General features: G+C 39.0%; 1 protein-coding gene across 2 annotated transcripts in view; it reads left to right on the forward strand.

The window, feature by feature from the left end:
• Window positions 1-21,443, forward strand: part of NELL2 (neural EGFL like 2) — a 338,372-nt gene that overhangs the window by 145,490 nt on the left and 171,439 nt on the right. For both annotated transcript variants that reach the window (XM_070410390.1, XM_070410389.1), the window contains exons 12-13: window positions 1,859-1,961; window positions 10,415-10,543. In XM_070410390.1, coding sequence (XP_070266491.1) covers window positions 1,859-1,961; window positions 10,415-10,543 — 232 coding nt within the window. The remainder of the gene's footprint in view (window positions 1-1,858; window positions 1,962-10,414; window positions 10,544-21,443) is intronic.

The raw sequence follows: 21,443 nt of genomic DNA on the forward strand, positions 1-21,443 counted from the left end.
TTTTTCTACCTAATGTGTGTGTGTGTATTCTTTTTATCTGACAATTGTGTTTCCTAATACTAATCATTGTGGTTTAGACTGGGATAGTTGATTTTAAAATAGCTATAAAATGCTTTAATTTTAAATTGGTTTAGTGAGAAGTCTTTATAGACAACTCTGGGTGCTTAGTAAATATTTTATTTGCTCAAACAAAAGGCACCATTTCCTACCCTCTAATGCTGTGCTGTCCAATAGAAATATGATACAAACAACAAAGGTAATTTTTATTGGGCTAAATTTTCTATATTTAACTTCATATATCAAATATTATTTTAACATGTAATCTATATAGCACTCTTAATGAAATATTTTACATTCTTTTGTCATGCTAAGTCTTCAAAATCTTGTGTATATTTTACTGCATTTGCAGTGTTCAAGAGCTCTGTGGAGCTGGTGGCTATTGATTATACAGCACAGCTATCCCAGATTATCATAAGCTTTTGTAGTTCTTGACTAAATTCTGAACAGTAAGGACTTCCATTGTTTCTTTTCCCTCAGGTCCCTTGGCTTCTGTATTTACACCTCTACATAATTGGCAGCTCTCTTATGCTTCCATTTTCTGGGCTGTCAAGTCTAATCCTTCTTTGTTCCTCTGCTGTCACTTTTGTGGCCTTGAAAATGTGTCCTGGGAGTATGGGTAACACAGAAAAACACTGTGGTTCTGGAAATAACGTTATCAGAATGGATATTGCTGTCAAGTCAAAGGAAGACTAGCATTTGACTCCACTGTATATACATGTCCTGCCACTTTCTCTTTTTTAATATTTCTTATTGATTTTAGAGAGGAAAGGAATCTAACCGTGACCTCCTGGTTCAAAGATTGATGCTCAACCACTGAGTCACACTGGCTGGGTCTGCTACTTTCTTGATAAGAGATTATGATTTGAAGATCTTTTTCATACATAAACCGGGAAGAGGGAGATGTTGAAATGAATACTTCTCCCATAAACGCAGTTCTTAGAGAAATGATAACTAAAAATCTAGTCTATTGAACAGCATTAAGTGTTCGCCTGCAAGTTTCAACAGTTATTTTATTACTTATGTACAAATAAGCATAATATAACATAGTTAATGACCCAGTTTTTCAGAGGTTAGAGACTGACAGTATAGAAGCCAAATGTTTGCTTTGAGATCAGGGCTGATACATTTATCAGAAAAGTATTTTGTATTTTGGTTTCTCCTTGAGAAGGATTTTATCTACTTTGATTGCTAGAACTGTAATAAGACATTGATTTATTCATCTCTTTAAGGAAGTTTTTTTTAAATACCAAATACACGTCAGGAGATATTCTAGGCATTCATTCTCAGGAGATATGAACCCGGCCATCATTCCCCTTATAGTTTTGTTGGGAGACCACCAATAGTCCTCCACAGAGACACCTGTGAGAATCTCCTTACAACAGTTTAGAAAAATTTAAAATGAGAATGTTAAAAATCTCAGTTTTTATTTACTTATTTTTTTCAGTGAGCTGTTGATCTGATTCAAGCTGTGTCTTTGCCACATTGTCATCTGGATGTGCAAATGTGTTGTAAAACCAGCAGAATTTTTCAGGATTACCCTGAAAAATGATCATGTTTGGCATATTGTAGGCATGACGGCAGTATCCATTTTCAAGTGCTTTCCAAGTGCTGATTGTCCATTTCAAAGGCTTTCCCCTTGTGATTTAAGATCATTAATGAGCCTGTGGCCTATGCAGCGGTTCTCAGAATGAAAATTTTAGTTTTCTATCAGAAGAGCTCTTCCAGATACTGGGTCTGAAAACTTCTCAGTAAGTCCTAATTCAGAAGTTGGAAGCATTTATTTTCTGTTGTCTAACAGGAGCAGACCATGAAGCTGGTTGAGAGTTCAGGCTGTCCAGCTTTGGATTGTCCGGAGTCTCAGCAGATCACCTTGTCTCATAGCTGTTGCAAAGTTTGTAAAGGTAAGACGACTTTTTTGTAAAGAAGGTTTATGCGTATGCGTCACCCTAGGAGGCTTTTTCAACCGAGATGAAAGACACATTTTTATAAGCAAGTTATTTCTAAAGACTAGTAGTATTTCCCTAAATGTGTTCCTGATTTGGCACACAGTAGATAGTCATGAGGTAGTTATTATAGTAACTGAGTAAAATCAGAGTGCTTTCTACTCACTTGTCTCAGGCCCTGGATCTCCAAACTTCCCCCTGTGCCCTGGTCTGATTCAGCATGACGCTGCTGAAGAAATTTACACAACAGTGCTGACTCATTTTATGTTTGTTTGTTTGCTTCTCTTCAGTTTGTTCTTTTAACTGACTTAGCATGATTCCCATCTGCTTACTTCAGATCCCCCTCTTATCATTTCCATTCTCTTCACTCATAGGCTTCTATGCCACCAAGGAGAGAGAGGCCGTTAGACATGTTTTGCGTTGCTTCTGTGATGAATGGCCTAGGACCGATAAGTAGAAGGGATTTGGATTTTTAGTTCAATATAAGAAAACAGTGAATTTTACACTATTCAGATATGCAATGGGACACCTTAGGAGGAAGAGAGTTCCCCATTACTAATGATTCTTTTTTTAAAATATATTTTATTGTTTTTTTACAGAGGAAGGGATAGAGAGTTAGAAACATCAATGACAGAGAAACATCGATCAGCTGCCTCCCGCACACTCCCCACTGGGTATGTGCCCACAACCAAGGTACATGCCCCTGACAGGAACCAAACCTGGGACCCTTGAGTCCTCAGGCCGATGCTCTATCCACTGAGCCAAACCGGTTAGGCCTACTAATGATTCCTACACTAGATATTCTACTGTAGATTCAAGTATTAAACTAACGAATTGATTATATGGAACTTTTTATGATTCCTACCAATTATGAAATTATATGTACCTTCCTGTATTATCTTGAAATTTTATGTTTCTGAATCAATTTCCTTCATTGGACTATGCACCTTGAGGGCAGGGCTGGGTCTTTATATTCACCTTTATATCCTTAATGCCTAAAATCTAATATGGGATACAGTTGGTGTTAATAACTCCTGTAGTTGACACTATATAGCAAACTGCTCTCAATGAGCTACTAACACTTGATTGAATAAGGAATGGCCTTTATGCTAATGCAAAGGAAATCTTAAATAGAAAAAAGTAAAAAAGTAATATGTCATTTTGTTTCCTTTTAACCTAATCTATTAAAAATAGACATAAGATACCCCTTTCCCATTTTTAGCAGGGTGGTGCAGTTTTTTCTTTTTATTTCCTTCCTCCATCCATTCAATTATGAGTTTTAAAACCTCAATTCTGTGAAAGGCTCTTTGGGAATTTCAAAGTTGTTTAAGACCTGGTTTGCCCTTCAAGGAGCTTTAAGAGTAGCTCTCAGCAATGAAGGGACACTACCAAAAAGGACTGTAACCAAATGGACAAACAAGAAGGGTCATTAGAAGTTTCATCCTCGCAGCACCTAACTGGTGCCTTGCACAGAGCATGTGTGACATTTGATATGAATCAAGAGCTCATTCCAGTCACTTGATTTGAGAACTGGACAGTTATAGGAGCTATCCCAGTGCTTTTCAAGCTGAAATGTACATGCAAATAACCTAGGGATGTTATTAACATGCAGATTGTGACCCATAGATCTGGGGTCGGCCCAAGAATCTGCATTTGTAATAAGCTCCCGGGTGATGCTACTACTGGTCTGTGGGACCACATTTGCGTAGTTACCTGTTGCTGCATAAAAAAGTGGCCCCCAAAGCTCAGTGGCTTAAAACAAATACCCCTTTTATTATATCTTATAATATTGTGGGTCAGGACTTCAGAGAGGGGTTGGCCAGGACATTCTTCTGCTCCACATGGTGTTCACTGGGGTCACTCAGCTGGAAGTGGGGCTGGGGCGGAAGATTCTAGATGGCCTCACTATATGCTAGGCATGTCAGTAGCGATGACAGGAAGGCTGGGCACAGCCAGAACTCTTTCCTTTCCACATGATCTCAGGACGTCTCCCTGTGGTCTCTCCAGTAGGATAGTAGTCAGACTTCTTAAATGGCTACTGTTGGCTCTTAGAGGTTAGGTCTAGAATTGAAACAGCAGCACTTCTCCCATATTTCATTGGTCAGAGTAGTCATAGGACAGCCCAGGTTTAAGGGGAGGCGGAACGGAGCTAGCCACGATAGGAGTGCTGAAATTGTGTGGCTACCTTTAATCCACTGGTAGTGTGGAGGAGCTACTCAGATATTAGAGAGGTAAATAGTATAAAAATTAGCCAAGGTGGGCTAGGACGAGATTTGAATAAGAACCTGAGATAGGACCTTTGAGATGTCAAGAGAAGCTCCAGTCACATCCATTTCTTTTTAAAAGAGCCATGATATAAAATTTAAAAAGCAAGTTAGAAAATGAAAAACATAGCTACAAAAATTGTTATATTTAGCCCTAGCCGTTTTGGCTCAGTGGATAGAGCATCAGCCTAAGGATGACCAAAGGGTCCCAAGTTTGATTCTGGTCAAGGGCATATACCTTGGTTGCAGGCTCCTTCCCGGCTGGAGCCCTGGTCAAGGCTCTCGCAGGAGGCAACCTATTGATGTGTTTCTCCCACATCCATGTTTCTCTCCTTTTTTCCGTCTCTCTTCCATTCTCTCTAAAAATCAATGGAAAATATCCTCAGGTGAGGATTAACAAAAACAAACAAACAATAAATAAATAAAGGTGATTAAATGTTTAAAAATTATTATATTTAAATTGTTTATAGTTTTAAAAGTTAATGTGTTTGCACAGCACACTCAAAGCACAATGACAAAATATTCTGTGACCTATTAGTATACCCCCACCACCTGAGATTCTTATATAATAGGGATGAAATGGAGTTTTGGTATCACCATTAAAAAAAAAATCTGATAAATTCTCTTAAGCAGCCAGAATTAAGAACCACTGGCTTAGATAATACTGAAACTGAAATTGGACAAGTTAGCCCTTCTTGAAACATTTAGCGCAATTTATAATAAAGGTTGCTTCTATTTCTGACTTCAAATATACAACCAACTGAATTCTCCTGGCATTCTCTGACTTTTAAACTAAAAAAAAAGACAAGTTCTCTAGGCTTACATTTTGAGTCAACTCCTACACTTACGCTGTGACAAATTCATTGGTAATGAAATTGGCCTCCGGTTTCCAGGCCTCTCTGCCTAGTGCTAAAGATGCTGTGCTCACACCTGAGAAACTTGTTCAGCAAGAGTTAGTCAGTAGTCCCTGAGGGCAGAGCAGGAGATTAAAGTGTTGACCTTCCCACTAGGCTCTGCCAGTGACTGGAAGCCAAGCTGTGCACTGAAATGAGGCTCCAAATCTCCAGGCACCAACTCAAATCCAGCCAAGGCTGTCTTCTAGGTACCAGGCAGTTGGCTATCTTCTATAGTAGCATCTCAGAAGCAGTGCAGACTTGATGCGGGACTGTGACTTAATGTGATACAGTTTTCATATCTGCATTTTCCTTTTCCTCCCTTAGCAGCCCCTTTCTCTATGTGCAGCACCACCACGTGCTTTTTACTGGATACCCCACTTTAATTTGGCATTGACTTCACTGTGACTTATAATTATAAGTAGTAGGAACATTGATATGCAGAAGGCTGAGGGGGTGTAGATTGTTCTCTCCCAACTTCTGGATAACTCACAGTTTCCCACATTATTCAATTACACCTTTTGGATTCTTATTATCTTTATGTTACCAATAGCATTTAGTTAGTTTTTTATATCAGTTATTAGTCATTGTTGAAAGCTTTAGTTTCATTCCTAAGAAATGGTATCCAGGAAATAATGGGAATATTTGTTATTAGATTCATGTTTTTCTTATACACATGAAAAGAAATCCATTGCTGTTAGTACTTTTAAAAAAATGTTTGTCCAACAGATAACAGACTGATGGTTGCCAGAGGGGAAGGGAGTTGAGGGACTAGGTGAAAAAAGTGAAGAGATTAAAAGAACAAATTGGTAGTTACAATATAGCCACGGGAGATGTAAAGTACAGCATAGGGAATGTAGGTAAATAATATTGCAATAATTATGTATGATGCCAGGTGGGTATTGGAAATATCAGGGGGATCACTTTCTAATATATATGATTTTTCTAACCACAGCACTGTACACATGGAGTGAATACAAGAATATTGAATGTACTGTAATTGAAAAATAAAATTTAAGTTAAAAAACGCACAACACATCATCCACGCATATGAATCAAACTTTGGGAAAAATCAGGATTATCCATTGTCTTGCAAATAATACCTAAGTAAGTTTGTATTCTTTGAGGTGCAAAAGATAGAACACCTAATCCAACTGACTTAAGCAAACAATGGAACATGTGGCCCCAGTAAGCAGCTTGAATCAGATTGCAAATCCCACCCCTTTCTCTAGATGCATCTCTCAGTCTGTCTCCTCAGAGGTGGCTTTATCTTTAGGCTCTTTGTGTTCTCAGGTAGACTTCTGACATTCTCAGGCTCACATCATGATGATACCTAAGTAAGCAACAGAAAAGTTCAATATGCTCATGAGTTGGACAAAAGACCCAGAATTGAGTTTCCTCCATCTTTATTAGCCTGGACTGGATCATGTGCCCAGACCTGGAGAAATTACTGTTGCCAGGTCTGAGGAATGCCTTATCCTGTGGGGCAGCAGAGGCCATTTCCTTATGTGCACACAGGCTCATCCAGAGTACGACTAGCTTGGTTTTATTTTCTGAAAAGGAGGAATAGATGCTTGAAGCCAATAAATATTCACTTCAAAATCAGTGGATTATCTTTCTCCTGATTATTAAGTATAACCTTTGTTATATCTACATTGTTCTTATAGACTTTCGTATTCACCCTTCCCTTTTTATCCAGTTACACAGAAATGCATGCTAATATTTCATAAAACTACATTTAATAAAAGACACAGAACTTGATTTGAAAAGCTTACAAAAGGAATAGAAAACTTGATATCTTTGATGTTAAAATCCAAAGGGAGAAATGAAAGAAAGGCTAAATTGTATTATATTATTGATCCATCCATTTATAACTAATATTTGAATTTTCTTCTGTGATATGTATCTCAACAGATTTGTTTTATGGCTTATTAGTAATATCCTAATTGCTTTAATTATTAACAAATACCATACTATTATGCTTTTACATAGATGATCTCATTTGAATCTTACATTTTTGTGAGGAAGATATTATCCCAATTTTACAGGTGAGAAAAACTGAAGGTTTTAGGAAGGTTAATTAACTTGCATGGCTAATTGACACAGCCAGTAAGTGGTAGAGATACAAGTAAATCCAGGTTTTCCAGCCTAGCTTGTTTTGCTCAGTGGATAGAGCATTGGCCTGTGGATTGAAGGGTCCTTGGTTCAATTCTGGCCAAGGGCATGTGCCAGGTTGCAGGCTGGATCCCCAGTAGGGGGTGTACAGGAGGCAGTCAATCAATGATTCTCTCTCATCATTGTTGTTTCTCTCTCTCCCTCTCTCTTCCTTGCTGAAATCAATTATGTAGTCAGTGAATTTATTTGTTGAGAGAATAAATCAAAATAGCTATCTGACATTATCTAGAGTAAATTTGAATTTTATTGATGAAATTTTCAGTTTTCAAGTCTCTGGATTAATAAAAAAAAATACACTCTCTGATAAAAACTAAAGCACTCCCTAACTAAACCCAACCGTGAAAGTAGCATCACACTTATAGTTGTTATCTTATAGTTGTCATCTTGTAGCAATTAGACACTGCATGGTGAGGCTGTGTACAAGATTTGATGCTGAGATGAAGAGTCTCACCATTACTTAGGCAGAACAGGAATGGTCTATAATAGATTGGGTAGAATCTGAAATATGGGAGAAGAGAAAATGCGGCAGAGTGAGAAATGGAAAGATAGTTTTGAAAAAACATAAACTTACGAGAGGAAAATCTAAATATATTAGGAACTGTACCCGTTCTTAGTCCCAGCCCTCTACAAGTTATTGAAACATTGCAGTAAAAGTATGCACAGTTTAGCACTGTGTTGGAAGACAGTCTCCTAATTCTCTGTGTATCTAAGGAGGGGGGCTGTTTTTGTTTTGTTTCGTTTTTGTGACTTTCTTTTAATTTAGAATCAACATGAAGTGATTTCTTGGAGACTTTTCATTTTAGGTTGATGATATGCTGAGCTATTGGGATAGAGAATGGAGATGATTTTTTTATTTGAAATTATCCCCCCTCAGGTATTGTAAAAAGGCAATGGAACGTATTTTAAGAAATATGGTTTTAATCTATTTAAAGAAGAAGGTAATAAAAAGACCCTACAATAAAAAATTTTTCCTCTTAAAAATGAACTTTCTACTTCTAAATGTTTTAATCATGTGGATTTATATTGTGAAGAATCTTGGCAAGTGATTTCAATGCTGTGATTCACTATATACAGTAGTCCCTCCTTATCCATGGTTTCGGTTACTGGGGCCAACAGCAGTCCAAAAATATTAAATGGGAAATTCCAAAAATAAGCAATTCATAAATTTTAAATTGCACAGCGTTCTATGTAGCATGATGAATTCTCAATCCACACTGCTATGTCCTGCCCTGGGACATGGATCAGCCCTTTGTACAGTGTGCGAGCGCGCATGCACACACACACACACACACACACACACACACACACTGTACACATTACCCGCCTGTTAATCCCTTGGTAGCTGTCTTGATTATCAGATCAACAGACCCGGTATTGCTGTGCTTGTGTTCAAGTAACCCTTATTTTACTTAATAATGGCCCCAAAGCCATTCACATAACTTTTATTACAGTAAATGTTATATGTTATAATTGTTCTATTTTATTGTTGTTGTTAATCCCTTACTGTACCTAATTTTTAAATTAAACTTCATCATGAGTGTGTATATATAAGAAAAAAACATGAACATATGATGTATAGGGTTTGATACTATTCCGTGGATTTAGTCATCAACTGGGAGGGCTTTGAACATATCCTTCCCAGGATAAGGGGGGACTACTGTATTTTTGGGGGTCATCTTTAGGGATATGTTTTAATTCTGGGTGATATTTAGAGTAGTCATTATGGATACCAACTAATCAGAATGCACAGCAACCTTTTTGCTGTACCAGATATACCTGTTGGCTGTAGTATAGCTTAATCCACCCTTTTACTGAATCACTGCGTTTTATGGTAATTTGATTACAAATAAGGTAAGTCTATTTAGAACTTCCATCTTCACGATTTGCTCAGGTAAAGGTCTTTTCTTGGCTGTAGGCAGGTGAGTTTATTCTAGTTACATGCAATATATTCTTCTAGTCTTTTATACATGAACTGAAATTGTCATTCATTAAACAATGTATAACTAGAGAGATAACTTATGCATCAGGCAATTTGAAAATTGTTTGAATGATGTATAATCATGTAATTTCCATTAAGTATGGATTCCAGTGTTCAAGCTTTTCATTTCAGCATCTCAGATTATTTTTGAACAAGGGATTCACACAGGAAAAGGAGATCCTCAGAAATTGCACATGATTGGTGTCACTGTTTATAAAATTTTCCATTTTTCTTTCTTCTCATAAAGACTCTGGAATCTGTGAAATCTTTGTAATTGATAAAAACTTTCTTCTTCTTTTGAGTGGACATATTTTGCCTGGCAGATTTTGAGAGAAAATTAGATTGAAGTGGTGTAATTTTCACTTTTAAATAGGCTTTGAATTTTTTTTAAGGATACTGGCTGTCTGTTTCATTTCTTAAATACACAGTGTACCCATTTCATCTGACTTGAATTTTATTACCCATAGTTACTAATAATGTTCCACCACCAGTTCTCAGATCACTTTCTCACTGTATTATCTCCTGTGTTGTATATCTACATTTTGGACTCTAAGGATCTTTCTTGCAGGTAATTAGAATATTAGGGACTAGGTAGCATTTACAAAGACTGAAACAAGACATAGATAAACTTGAAATAGGAATTAATTGAGTTTACACAGAAAGAAAAAGTTTTTTTTGTTTGTTTTTTAAACATTTTAACTGGTGGGATTTTAATATATATTTTATTGATTTTACAGAGAGGAAGGGAGAGGGATAGAGAGTTAGAAACATCGATGACAGAGAAACATCGATCAGCTGCCTCCTGCACACTCTCCACTGGGGATGTGCCCGCAACCAAGGTACATGCCCTTGACCGGAATTGAAGCCGGGACCCTTGAGTCCGCAGGCCGATGCTCTATCCACTGAGCCAAACCGGTTAGGGCAGAAAGAAAAAGTTTTTAGTACACATAGCATGTGGTTCTGTAAACACTGGATAAAGATATTACTTTAAAAATCATGTGGGGAAAAATTGCTTCTAAATCAAAAGGAATTATGAAGTAGATGGGGTTTATTGGCTTTGTCATGGTTCATTTACCTCCATAAGTTCCTTTTTTCTTGTAGGTTATGACTTTTGTTCTGAAAGGCATAACTGCATGGAGAATTCTGTCTGCAGAAATCTGAATGACAGGGCTGTCTGCAGCTGTCGAGATGGTTTTAGGGCCCTTCGAGAGGACAACGCCTACTGTGAAGGTAATCCTGGTGACGATTTGTAGCTCAGATGGATAAGTTTCCTAAGATTACTGCATGCCAAATTTATTAATTTCCCAGGTTGTCAAGTTGATGGGCCCATTAAAAGTGGTGAATTTAATTTGAAGCATATTAATCAGCTAAAAGTAATTTATCTTTCAAATTAAAGTTTTTCAGCTATCTGCTATATGTCAGACTAATAAGTTAATATGGCTGGTTTCTTTAATGAGAACAATACTCCCACTGTGAAATTGCCTTCTTTTTTTTCTTCATAATTAGATGTTCAGGTAGTTCACATATTGACATATGATAACTGTGGCTTGCAGTTAGAATTGCAGGCGGATTTTTCCAGACAATGTTGTGTAACAAAGGCAATCAATTAACCGGAAGATAAAGTGCCCACTTCTATTTCTGTTTGCTAACGTAAGTCATCTCAGTAGTTGTACCGATGCTTTGTGGTATTTAGTAAATAGCTCCAATGGAATAAATGGTTCCCTAGTTATTTTTAAAAATCTCAACTAATACCCAAAGTAGTTTATTCTCTCATGGAAACAATCCAAATACAGTGAGGAAGTCCTTGGCATTCATAAATACTGTGGCTTTAACTATTCATGAAGTATCTAGAAGTGCTTGAGATGGAGTAATTTATTATTTGCCTGAGGCACAGATGTGAATCATTCTCACTAACTGTGTGTCTAGCCAGTGGGTCTTGAAAGGAAGAACACTGATACAGTGGGTTTGGGCCTTTGGAGTGTTCTAGACTTGCCCTTTCCAAATGTCAAAAATGTGCCATTGGTCCTTGGAGATGGAAAACCTCCAAAGTATAAACATTTAACCTTTGCTTAGCTACACAGTGATTTATTGGCTGTTGGGAAACCAATTTCTATTGTTTCCTTTAGCTTTCAATAGATTTTTTTTCTTGCCTTAGAAGTCAGTGTTTATTTGTTAAATTGACATTTTTCTCCAAAGTATTCCTTTAAATCAGTGATGGCGAACCTTTTGAGCTCGGCATGTCAGCATTTTGAAAAACCCTAACTTAACTCTGGTGCCGTGTCACATATAGAATTTTTTTGATATCTGCAACCATAGTAAAACAAAGACTTATATTTTTGATATTTATTTTATATATTTAAATGCCATTTAACAAAAAAAATCAACCAAAAAAATGAGTTCGCGTGTCACCTCTGACACGCATGTCATAGGTTTGCCATCACTGCTTTAAATGCTTCTGAATCAGTTCTAAATACACTATTCCTTTTTTGCCTAAGGAAGGACATATGGCTTCCCTTCCCCATTCATAATGAAGATTTATTTAAAATTCCTCATTTTGAAAGGTTATATATAAGAAATGTATTTAAAGTTACTTAGTAAAATAATGTATTTTAATTACAATATTTAAGATTTCTAATATGTAATAAGCCCCACTGATACTGTTAATATGTATAATATGAAACCACATGATACAAATTCATGCGATACCTCTTTTTGAAACTTACTTTTATGATAATTATTTTTTATTTTAAGCTGCTGCTTTTGTTGTTGTTAACTATATTCAACTCATGTAATAAGTACTTAGTGAGCACCCGCTTGCTGTACCCCAACCATTTTTCTAAGACTGGATGGGAAAATGGTGAATAAGTCTCATACATTTCCTGTGCTCAGGAGCTTACATTCTGTGGGGGGAAGGGTGGAGGGGAGCAGAGACTATGTGAGTAACTCCTGATACAGAGTAGGCAATTCCAGGTAGCGATAAGTAATAGGAAGAAAAGGAAACAGGATGGTGTGATAGAGAGTGACTGGGTAGTAATTTAGGTAGGATGGTCAGGGATAGCCTCTGAGGCTGGAGGAGGGAAGGTTGACAGTTGACTTGAAACTTGATGATAAGGAAGCAACATTGAAAGGTCTAGAACAGAGCATTCCCACAAGAAGAAATAGAAGGTAAAAAGACCCTAAGTAGGAACCAGCTTGGCTGTTCTAGAAACAGAAAGAAGGATAATGTGATGAAGCAGACAAGTCAGAGGAGAGGCAGTTAAGAATTAGGCAGGGTCAAGACAATGTCAAGAGGACTCTAAGGAGGGGAATGACATGCTCAAACTTGGAAGGACAGTTCTGCCTGCAATGTGTTCGATGAAATGTTGGGTTGGATGTGGTGGCGAGAACAGAAGTGCCCACAGGAAGACTGGTTGGAAGGCTACTGCAGGAGTCTAGGCAAAGATGTTGGTGGCCCGGATTGAGAAAGTGATAAGGGAGAGAAGGAGGAGGGAGGATATTCATGGTAGAGCCATCTGGAATGGATCAGACTAAAAAATGGTTTGGAAATTGTTACATCATATGTATTGGTTATTTAAGGATGTAATCTTCAAAATTTAAGAAAGTGATGGAAAAACTTGGTTTATTATGGAGATATTGAATTTTTTATACATGAAGACATTTAATATTATATCTTCTGTTACTCATGTTAACAGGCTTTGTAGTCTTCTGATCAAATTTGGTTTTATTTTGTTATTGTTATTGCTAACTTTAAGGATGTTTTGACTTCTTAGAAGCAACATTTGAAAAAACGTTATGCAATTGCATGTGCTGTCTATCAGCTGGTCTTATAGAGTTCTGGTCCTCTAAGAAATATGCCTTTTCATTATATACAAAAATGAGCAAGTGGTAATTTGCAAGTAATGTACATTTTACTGAATCCGTGGGGTTGTTTAATTGAAATGATTGATTTTTACTGTTTACTTGATCCGTGTTAAGATAACACTGGAAACATTGAAATTCATTTATTCATTTGACACATATACATTGAATACCTACTTTGTTCAAGGCCAGGCTAGAGGTGAAACAGTAAATAAGATATAATAATGACTGATATTCTTTTAGGCAAGAAAGATAATAAATAGGTCATTACACCAAAGGACATTGAATTGCACATGCGGCAAATGCCCTGGAAGAGAAACAGGTTAACAGGGGTGTGATCTGGGTGGGTGGTAGTGCTTGAAGAAAAGATGTTTTTGTTTTTTGGTTTTCTGAAATCTGAGGAGTAAGTAAAAATCAGCCAGGCACATAAGTAAGGGTGGGAAAGAGGGGAATTTCCTAGGAGCAATAATCAGCGTGTCTAAAGGCCTCTAGGTGGAGAGAAGGACTTTGTAAGAACTGACAGATGGCAGAGAGCAAGGGAGAGGTGCCTGATGAGACTGAAGGTGGGAAGCAGGTAATTAAAGGGCACAATAAAGACTGAGGTTTCCTGATAAGAACAAGGGGAAGCCAATGACAGGTTTTAAGCAGAGAGGTGCCATGATCATATTGTGAAGGCAGAGATCAGGTTGATGTGCCTATAAGCCAAGGAACACCAAAGATTTCTAGCAAAACATCAAAGTTAAGCAAGAGGCATGGAACAAATTCTCCTTCACAGCCCTCAGAAAGAACCAGCCCTCGAACCCCCTGATTTCAGACCATTAGCCTATAGATTTGTGAGACAAATTTCTGTTGCTATGGCCACCAGTTTGTGGTACTTCATGATAGCCCTAGCAAACGAGTGCAATCTGAAAGAAATACTTTTTGCTTCTTGGTTTAACCATCCATGATTTAATTATCCTCCTGGACTGCTTAATTTTAATTTTTTCCTTGAAAATTTTCTTGATAGATTAAGTGCACATAGATTTAATTTCTCAAATCAAATTTTAAATTTTGTCTGACTGAAGAATTAATACCTTGTCCTGTATTGTCCAATTGTTATATATATAATTATGTACTATATTATTTATTAAGGGTTTCACATATATATATTGTTATATATTTCTCCCACCTATAATATAAGTTTCTTGCCATCATAGATTGTTTATTTTTCTTGAATTGTTCCTAACTTCTAAAATAGAGAGAGACAAGTAGAGTTTAAGATACATTTGTTTATGGTACTTGTCTTTCTCTGACTGGCTTGTTTCATTTAGCATAATGTTCTCCAGGTCCATCCATTGCAAATGGTAAAATTTTCTTCCTTTTGACAGCTGAGTAGTATTTCATTGTGTAAATGTACCGTAGCCATTTTAAAGTACCTTATGATTTCACTCATATATAGAATTCAATGAACAAAGTGAACAAACAAGCAAAATAGAGACAGAATCATACATTGAGAGCAGGTAGACAGCTCTGGTGGTGGAGGGTGGTGGTGGGGATGGAGGGGTTGAACAAAAAAGAAAAAAAAGAGAAATAACTTATAGACAGGGACAACAGTGTGGTGGGGGGCAGGGGATGGAGGTGGAAGAGGGTATAGGGGAATAAATGGTGATGGGAAATAAATAAGTTTTGCAACTAAAAAAAAAGATATGTTTGTTTATTGATTGTTTGAAATGCTTAGATATGCTGAACAGATGGGTTCCTTTAGGCTACCGAACCACCAAAGAATTATTGAGGACAAGCATTGAACTTAGTGAATGAGCTGATATTGTGTAAAAACGTCTAATTGCCATATTGTTTTTTATAGCTAAAAAGGGATTCAGTTGTTTTAAACTGGTATGTATTGGCCTTAAAATTTATTTTGAGTAGTACAAAAAAAGGAATTTATTCATTTATAACAGTCATTATTTATTAAATTATATGTATACCGATAAATGGCATGCATAGTAAAAGGATCACAATACCTATTTTATTCTTTTTTAATCCATTGTATCAAAAGAAATATTGTCTCCTCCTATCTCATTTCTGTCTTTTTAATGCAGTCCATTAGCTAATGATATCTCGTCTACCTTTTTTCTTGTTCTGAATTTCAAGATTCTATCTAGCCCATGTAGTAATGTGAATATAGCTCTTAATGGAAACATGCAATTTCTCTGCTTCTATTTTGATTCTCCTGTCCTGCTATTGTTTGTCAATAAGGCTATAATGAAAAATACCACCAATTTCTAATAATCAAATATTTCTTTTAGAGGTATTTAAAATGCCTTTTACATTCATCTTATTTCATCCAGCAATCCTATGATGGAGACATGATTAGAATCTCCTGTTTTGTGGTTCAGAAAGCTGGAGAGCTTGGAAATGAAATGATTTGCCCCAAATCATTTATCGAGACAATAAACAGTAAACCCAGGGTTCAAATTTATGGCATCTATCTTTAAATTAGATGTTTTAAAATGTTTACTACTTTTAATTTACTCATTATATAATTAAGCTAATTCTTGATTTGATAAATAAAAGCTGTATGCAGATTTTTCTTTAGACAAACATTTTTTTAAAGCGGTTAATGGGCTTCAAAAATTGAATGTTTCTGAAAAGAAAAAGAAAAAAAATCTCTCTAGTCCATCCAGAAAGCATCTCAATGGCATTACAGAAACTGTAATGAGCTTAGCCCATGATAAATAACCCACACAGGAAGACTATAGGAAAACACACTTGCTCTCTCTTTCCCTCCTGTCCTTTCCCTCCCTCCCTCCCTCCTTGTCTCCATCCCACCCTTTGTCCTTGTCCTTCCTCCCTTCCACTCATCTCCCTACCTCCTACTCCTCTCATTCTCTCTCTCTCTCTCTACCAATTAGTTTAGTGATGAATTCCTGATGTAGCCAGTATCTGCATATAATTAACTATGGAATACAGGGCTAATCTGAGAGGATTTCTTCAAGACTAAGATGAGTAATAGCCTTACAGAGTTGCCCCAAGAGATATGAAGGGAAGAATGTGGAATGAGTTCAGTTTTTTTTTTAAATTCTAAACCCAGCAAACAAGTCCCCCCCTGGAGCTCATGGGAGGCATGTTTAACAGAGTGGGGATAAATAACCAGAGGACAGAGCCCTGTGGGATTAATTAGGGAATTCTAGCAGACACTGTAGCTTTTCAAAACTATGGTTAATGATGCACTCTAGGTGGTGTGTTATGGTAGAGTGTCTTAAATTTAAAAAGTCCAAGGTTGCTGTATTAATGAGGGTTCTCCAGAAAAACAGAGCCATAAGGACATACAGCACTTTCCCCTTTGCTGCAGTTTCATTTTTCATGGTTTCAGTTACCCAGAGTCAACCATGGTTGGAAAATATTAAATGGGAAATTCCAGAAAGAAACAATTTATACATTTTATATTGAGCCCCATCCTGAGTAGTGTGATGAAATCCCTCGGTGTCCTGCCCTGGACATGAGTCATCCCTTTGTCCAGCACCTGCCCATTTAGTCACTTCGTAGTTGTCTGGGTTCCATATCTATTGTCATGGCGTTGCAGTGCTTGTGTTCAAGTAACCCTTATCCTATATAATAAAAGCCTAATATGCTAAGTGTGCGGTCGTCAGTTCAACCAATCAAAGCATACTATGCTAATGATATGCTAAGGCCGCTCAACTGCTTGCTATGATGTGCACTGACCACTGGGGCAGACACTCCAACTGGGAGGTTGGCTTGCTGCTGGGGTCCAGCCGATTGGGACTGAAGATGGGCCGGACACACCCTGGAGCCCTCCCATGGTCCCTCCCCAGCTGGCCAACCTCCCACATTCCTCCCTGGCCCTGATTGTGCACCAGTGGGGTCCCTCGGCCTGGCCTACACCCTCTCGCAATCGAGGACCCCTCAGGGGATGTTGGAGAGCTGGTTTTGGCCTGATCCAGCAGACCAGGCCAAGGGACCCCACTGGTGCATGAATTTGTGCACCTGGCCTCTAGTTTTACTTAATAATGACCCCAAAGTACAAGTTTAAGATGCTGGCAATTCAGATATGTCAAAGAGAAGCTGTAAAGTACTTACTCTAATGTGAAAGGTGAAAGTTCTTAAACTAATAAGAAAAGGGAAAAAAAATTGTATGCCCAGGTTGCTAAGAACAAATCTTTTATCTGTGAATTGCCTAATTTATAAGTTAAACTTTATCACAGATATATGTGTATAGGTACTGTCTGTGATTTCAGGAATTCACTGGGGGTCTTGGAACATATCACCCACAGATAAAGGGAACTACTGTATATCCTATCTCATAAAGAGGGAGTGTGCAAATTGACCGTCATGCCATCACAAAGATGGCAGTGCCCATAGCCACAAGATGGTGGTGCCCAGTCTCCTCAGTCCTGCCAGAGTCCCCCAGTCCTTTCAGCCCTGCCAGGGGGGTGGCAGGCGCATGGTGTGGCCAGACCCGCCTTCAGCCCCCCAGCTGCCCAGGGCCAGCCCGAGGCGCAGGCAAGCCTCGGATGTCGGCTGCCCAGCCAATGCCCGCGGGGTGCAGACAAGCCTTGGGTTGTGGCTGCTCAGCCGCCCAGGGCTTCCCGAGGCTCAGGTAACCAGGGCCAGCCGAGGCTTGCACTGCCGGCAGGGCCAGCAGCAGAGGTGTGATGGGGGTGTCTCTTTCTCCTGATCACCGGGTCACCTCCTGCCCCTGAGGGCTCCCAGACTGTGAGAGGGAGCAGGCCAGGCTGAGGGACCCCGCCCCCCCTCCAGTGCATGAGTTTTCATGCACCGGGCCTCTAGTAGATAGATGGAGATATAGAAATGGAAATAGATGATAGATAGATGATGATAGATAGATAGATAGATAGATAGATAGATAGATAGATAGATAATAAGAACTGGGTTTATGTGATTGTGGAGGCTGAGAAGTCCCATGATTTACAGTCAGCAGGATTCCCAGGAGAGCCAGTGATATAATTTCAGCAAAGTCCAAAGACCTGAGAATCAGGAGAGCTCATGGTGTAAGTTCCAGCCCAAGGACAGGGCAAGAACAATGTCCCAGCTGATCAGGCAGTTTCCCTCTTACTCAGACCTTTTGTTCTATTCAGGTTTTGGACTGATTGGATGGGACTCACCCACTTTAGGGAGGGCAATCTGCTTTACTCAGCCTACCAACTTAAATGTTAATCTCATCCAGAAGCACCCTCATAGACACACCCAGAATGAGGTCTGACCAAATGCTTTGCTACCCCATGGCCTCGTCAAGTTGACATATGAAATCACCATCATAGTCACAAGTTAAGAAAGAGGCATAGGCCCAGCTGGCATGGCTCAGTGATTGAGTGTCAACCTATGAACCAGGAGGTTGTGGTTCGATTTCCGTTCAGGGCACATGCCCGGGTTGTGGGCTCGATCCCCAGTGGGGGTGTGCAGGAGGCAGCCAATCAATGATTCTCTCTCATCATTGATATTTCTATCTCTCTCCCTTCTTCTCTGAAATCAATTTAAAAAGAAAGAAAGAGGTTCTCATGCAAAGAAAGTTGAAGAAATCAAGGTTACCCATATACTATTCTTTTGAAACAAAACATCGTAGTTGTGTGACTTTCATGATCAGCTGATTTCTCCTCCCCACCCCAAAGAATGCATTCCTCTAGAATATACTCATAGAAGTCTGTGGGAGTTTATGATCACTTCAGATGATGAATAGAAAAGAAATCATAAATCAGTCATCAATTAATGATACATCTGTGTATTAAATAGGGTTAAGAACAAGCACTTTTTTTTCTCTCTGAGATGGATCCATAGGCTCTTCTTGGAATTTTGACTTATGATTGGCTTCTATCATTAGACTTCACATAGAGAATCTTTGTTCAGCATTCATTGATTCACAGTATTTGTTGAGTATATACTATATGCTAGGCCTTGAGTGCGTACTGGTGACACAGCCATGAGCAAAACCAATTAAGCACTTGCTCTCATGGAGCTGACTTTCTACTGAAGGTGACATTTAAAGTCAATGCCCATTTTCTAGACACAGAGAGAAATGAGAATTGTGATTGATGTTTTTGTGCTTTGTTAAAATTGCTAGTCCTGGTCCTCATACTCTTTTGGGAGTTTTTAGGACCTTAGTACTCAGCGTGCTCGTCTAAGAAGAATCAGCAATATAGGTCATCACATCTGAGAGCTGGTTAGAAACACAGGATCTCAAGCTTTGTCTCAGACCTACTGAATCAGAATCCGCATGTTAACAAGAACTCCAGGTGATTCTTACACCTCAGAAAATGTGAAGGGCCCTGGGATAAGGCCTAGCATTTATCAATTTATCATCTTAATGATTTGGTAGCTATCCAGTGTTTCTCCGCCATATGCTCACGTGGAGAGGAATTTCAGTGTTCACAGTCTCAGTTTATTTTTGTCAAGATACAGTGTGGTGTCCTCAATCTGGTTTCTTAGAGTGTGATTCAAGCTGCATCAACATCACCCAAGGAGCCTGCTGAAAATGCATATTCCTGGGTGCAACCTTAATTTTCCTTAGGGAAGTCAAGATTGGGTCTCAAAAATCTGTATTTTTACAAGCTTCACAGGTGATTGTGTACATTAAATTTGGAAAAAGACTATTCTAATTTTATATTGACATCCTTCTAGGGATGAATTTTCAAAAATTGTTTTCTTTTTTTTAGTTTTTAGTTAATGTGCTTCTGTCTAGAAGGTGAATTGTTGAGCCTGTTCGGTCATATAATCCTGTGTATCACAGTGGCATTGATTTAAACCAGGGTTTCCCAGTCTTGGCCCTATTCACATTTTGGGCTGGAGAATTCATGCTGTGCTGCCCTGTGCATTTTAGGACGTTTCGCCTCCCTGGCCTCTGCCCACCAGATGCCAGTAGCACACCTGTGTCCACCTCCCCGCCTCCCCGCCTCCCACCCCCGTTGTGATCATGAAAATGTCTTCAGACATTGTCAAATTTTCTCCTGGAGGGCAAAATTGTTTCTAGTTGAGAAACATTGGTATAAGCTAACTAAAGAATAAAAACATGGTTAAATGGCATATTTGCATCACCCATGGACACAGACAATAGGGTGGTGAAGACCTGGGGTGGGGGGTTGGGGTGGGCTAGAAGAGGTCAATGGGGGAAAAAGGGGACATATGTAATAATTTCAACAATAAAGATTTTTTTTAAAATTAAAAAAATAAATATCACCTGATTAAAAAACTAAAAACATAGCTACACGTGAGCATGACACCTACCCCCAGTGTCTGTTTATATTATTTGATTGTCTTTAGGGATTTTGGTTTCATGCCAAGAATGAAGAGAAGTTTGTGTACAAGCGTGTAAGGACTGCTTGGGCCTTTGGGCTGGTTTTCACATTGAGTGATGGGAGAGACATAAGGTGATGATGGGGAAGAGGATAACCTCTTATATTTAGGATTAGTGGCCCAGTGCACAGATTCGTGCACATTGAAAGGAAATTAATTAGAAGGTGGCTGGCGGGGTGGGACTGGGCAAGAGGGGCCGGACATGCCCTGGAGCCAACATCCCACAGTCCCTCCCTGGCCAGCTGCACCGGGGGCGGAGCTGCGACTCAAGGGCGTCTGCAGAGTGACCCTGGCAGGTGGGGACCCTCAGCCTGGCCTGTGGGGATTGGACCAAAACCGGCTCTCCAACATCCCCTGAGGGGTCCTGGAGTGTGAGAGGGCGCTCTGCAAAGTCGCTGTAGCTCGACAGCTCCTGCGTTGAGTGTCTGCCCCCTGGTGGTCAGTGCGTGTCATACCTACCAGAAACCCCTGTCAGTCTGTCGTTTAGCCTTTTGTATATATAGATAGAAACAAGGCTTCCATAGGGCATAGGTCCCAAAGAACAAAACAAAATTAGGTAGGGCTTTTTTTTTTTTTTTTCTATTTTTGAGTAGCTCTGGACTTGCTGGGAAGACTGGAGATAATGCAGCATGGTGATGTCTCAGAGTTTTGTAGCTTTGGGGAAGGGAGCTTCTTTGAAAGGGACAAAAAGAGGGACACAGAGCTATGTACTAGCTTTAGCAGAGACTCAGAGAACATGGAGAAGGCTCAGGGGATGCCCAGGGACAGGGTAGTGGGTTGTGATGGTAAGTGTGTGTTGATGTATTCCTGAGCCTGGAGAAACGCCCAGGGTACACTCAGAAGTAGCTGGGGAGATGTTGAAGGGAGGCCTCAGATTCATCAGCAGCCAAGGACATTTGTGTCCATACCCTATAGCATTATTGACTTTCTGGCATGATCTTGAGTTTTCTTTGTCCTACCATGCTCA

This window comes from Myotis yumanensis, unplaced genomic scaffold (assembly GCF_028538775.1).
Source record: "Myotis yumanensis isolate MYYU_CA2020_CCGP unplaced genomic scaffold, mMyoYum1.0.hap1 SCAF_3, whole genome shotgun sequence".
Taxonomy (NCBI): Eukaryota; Metazoa; Chordata; class Mammalia; order Chiroptera; family Vespertilionidae; genus Myotis; species Myotis yumanensis.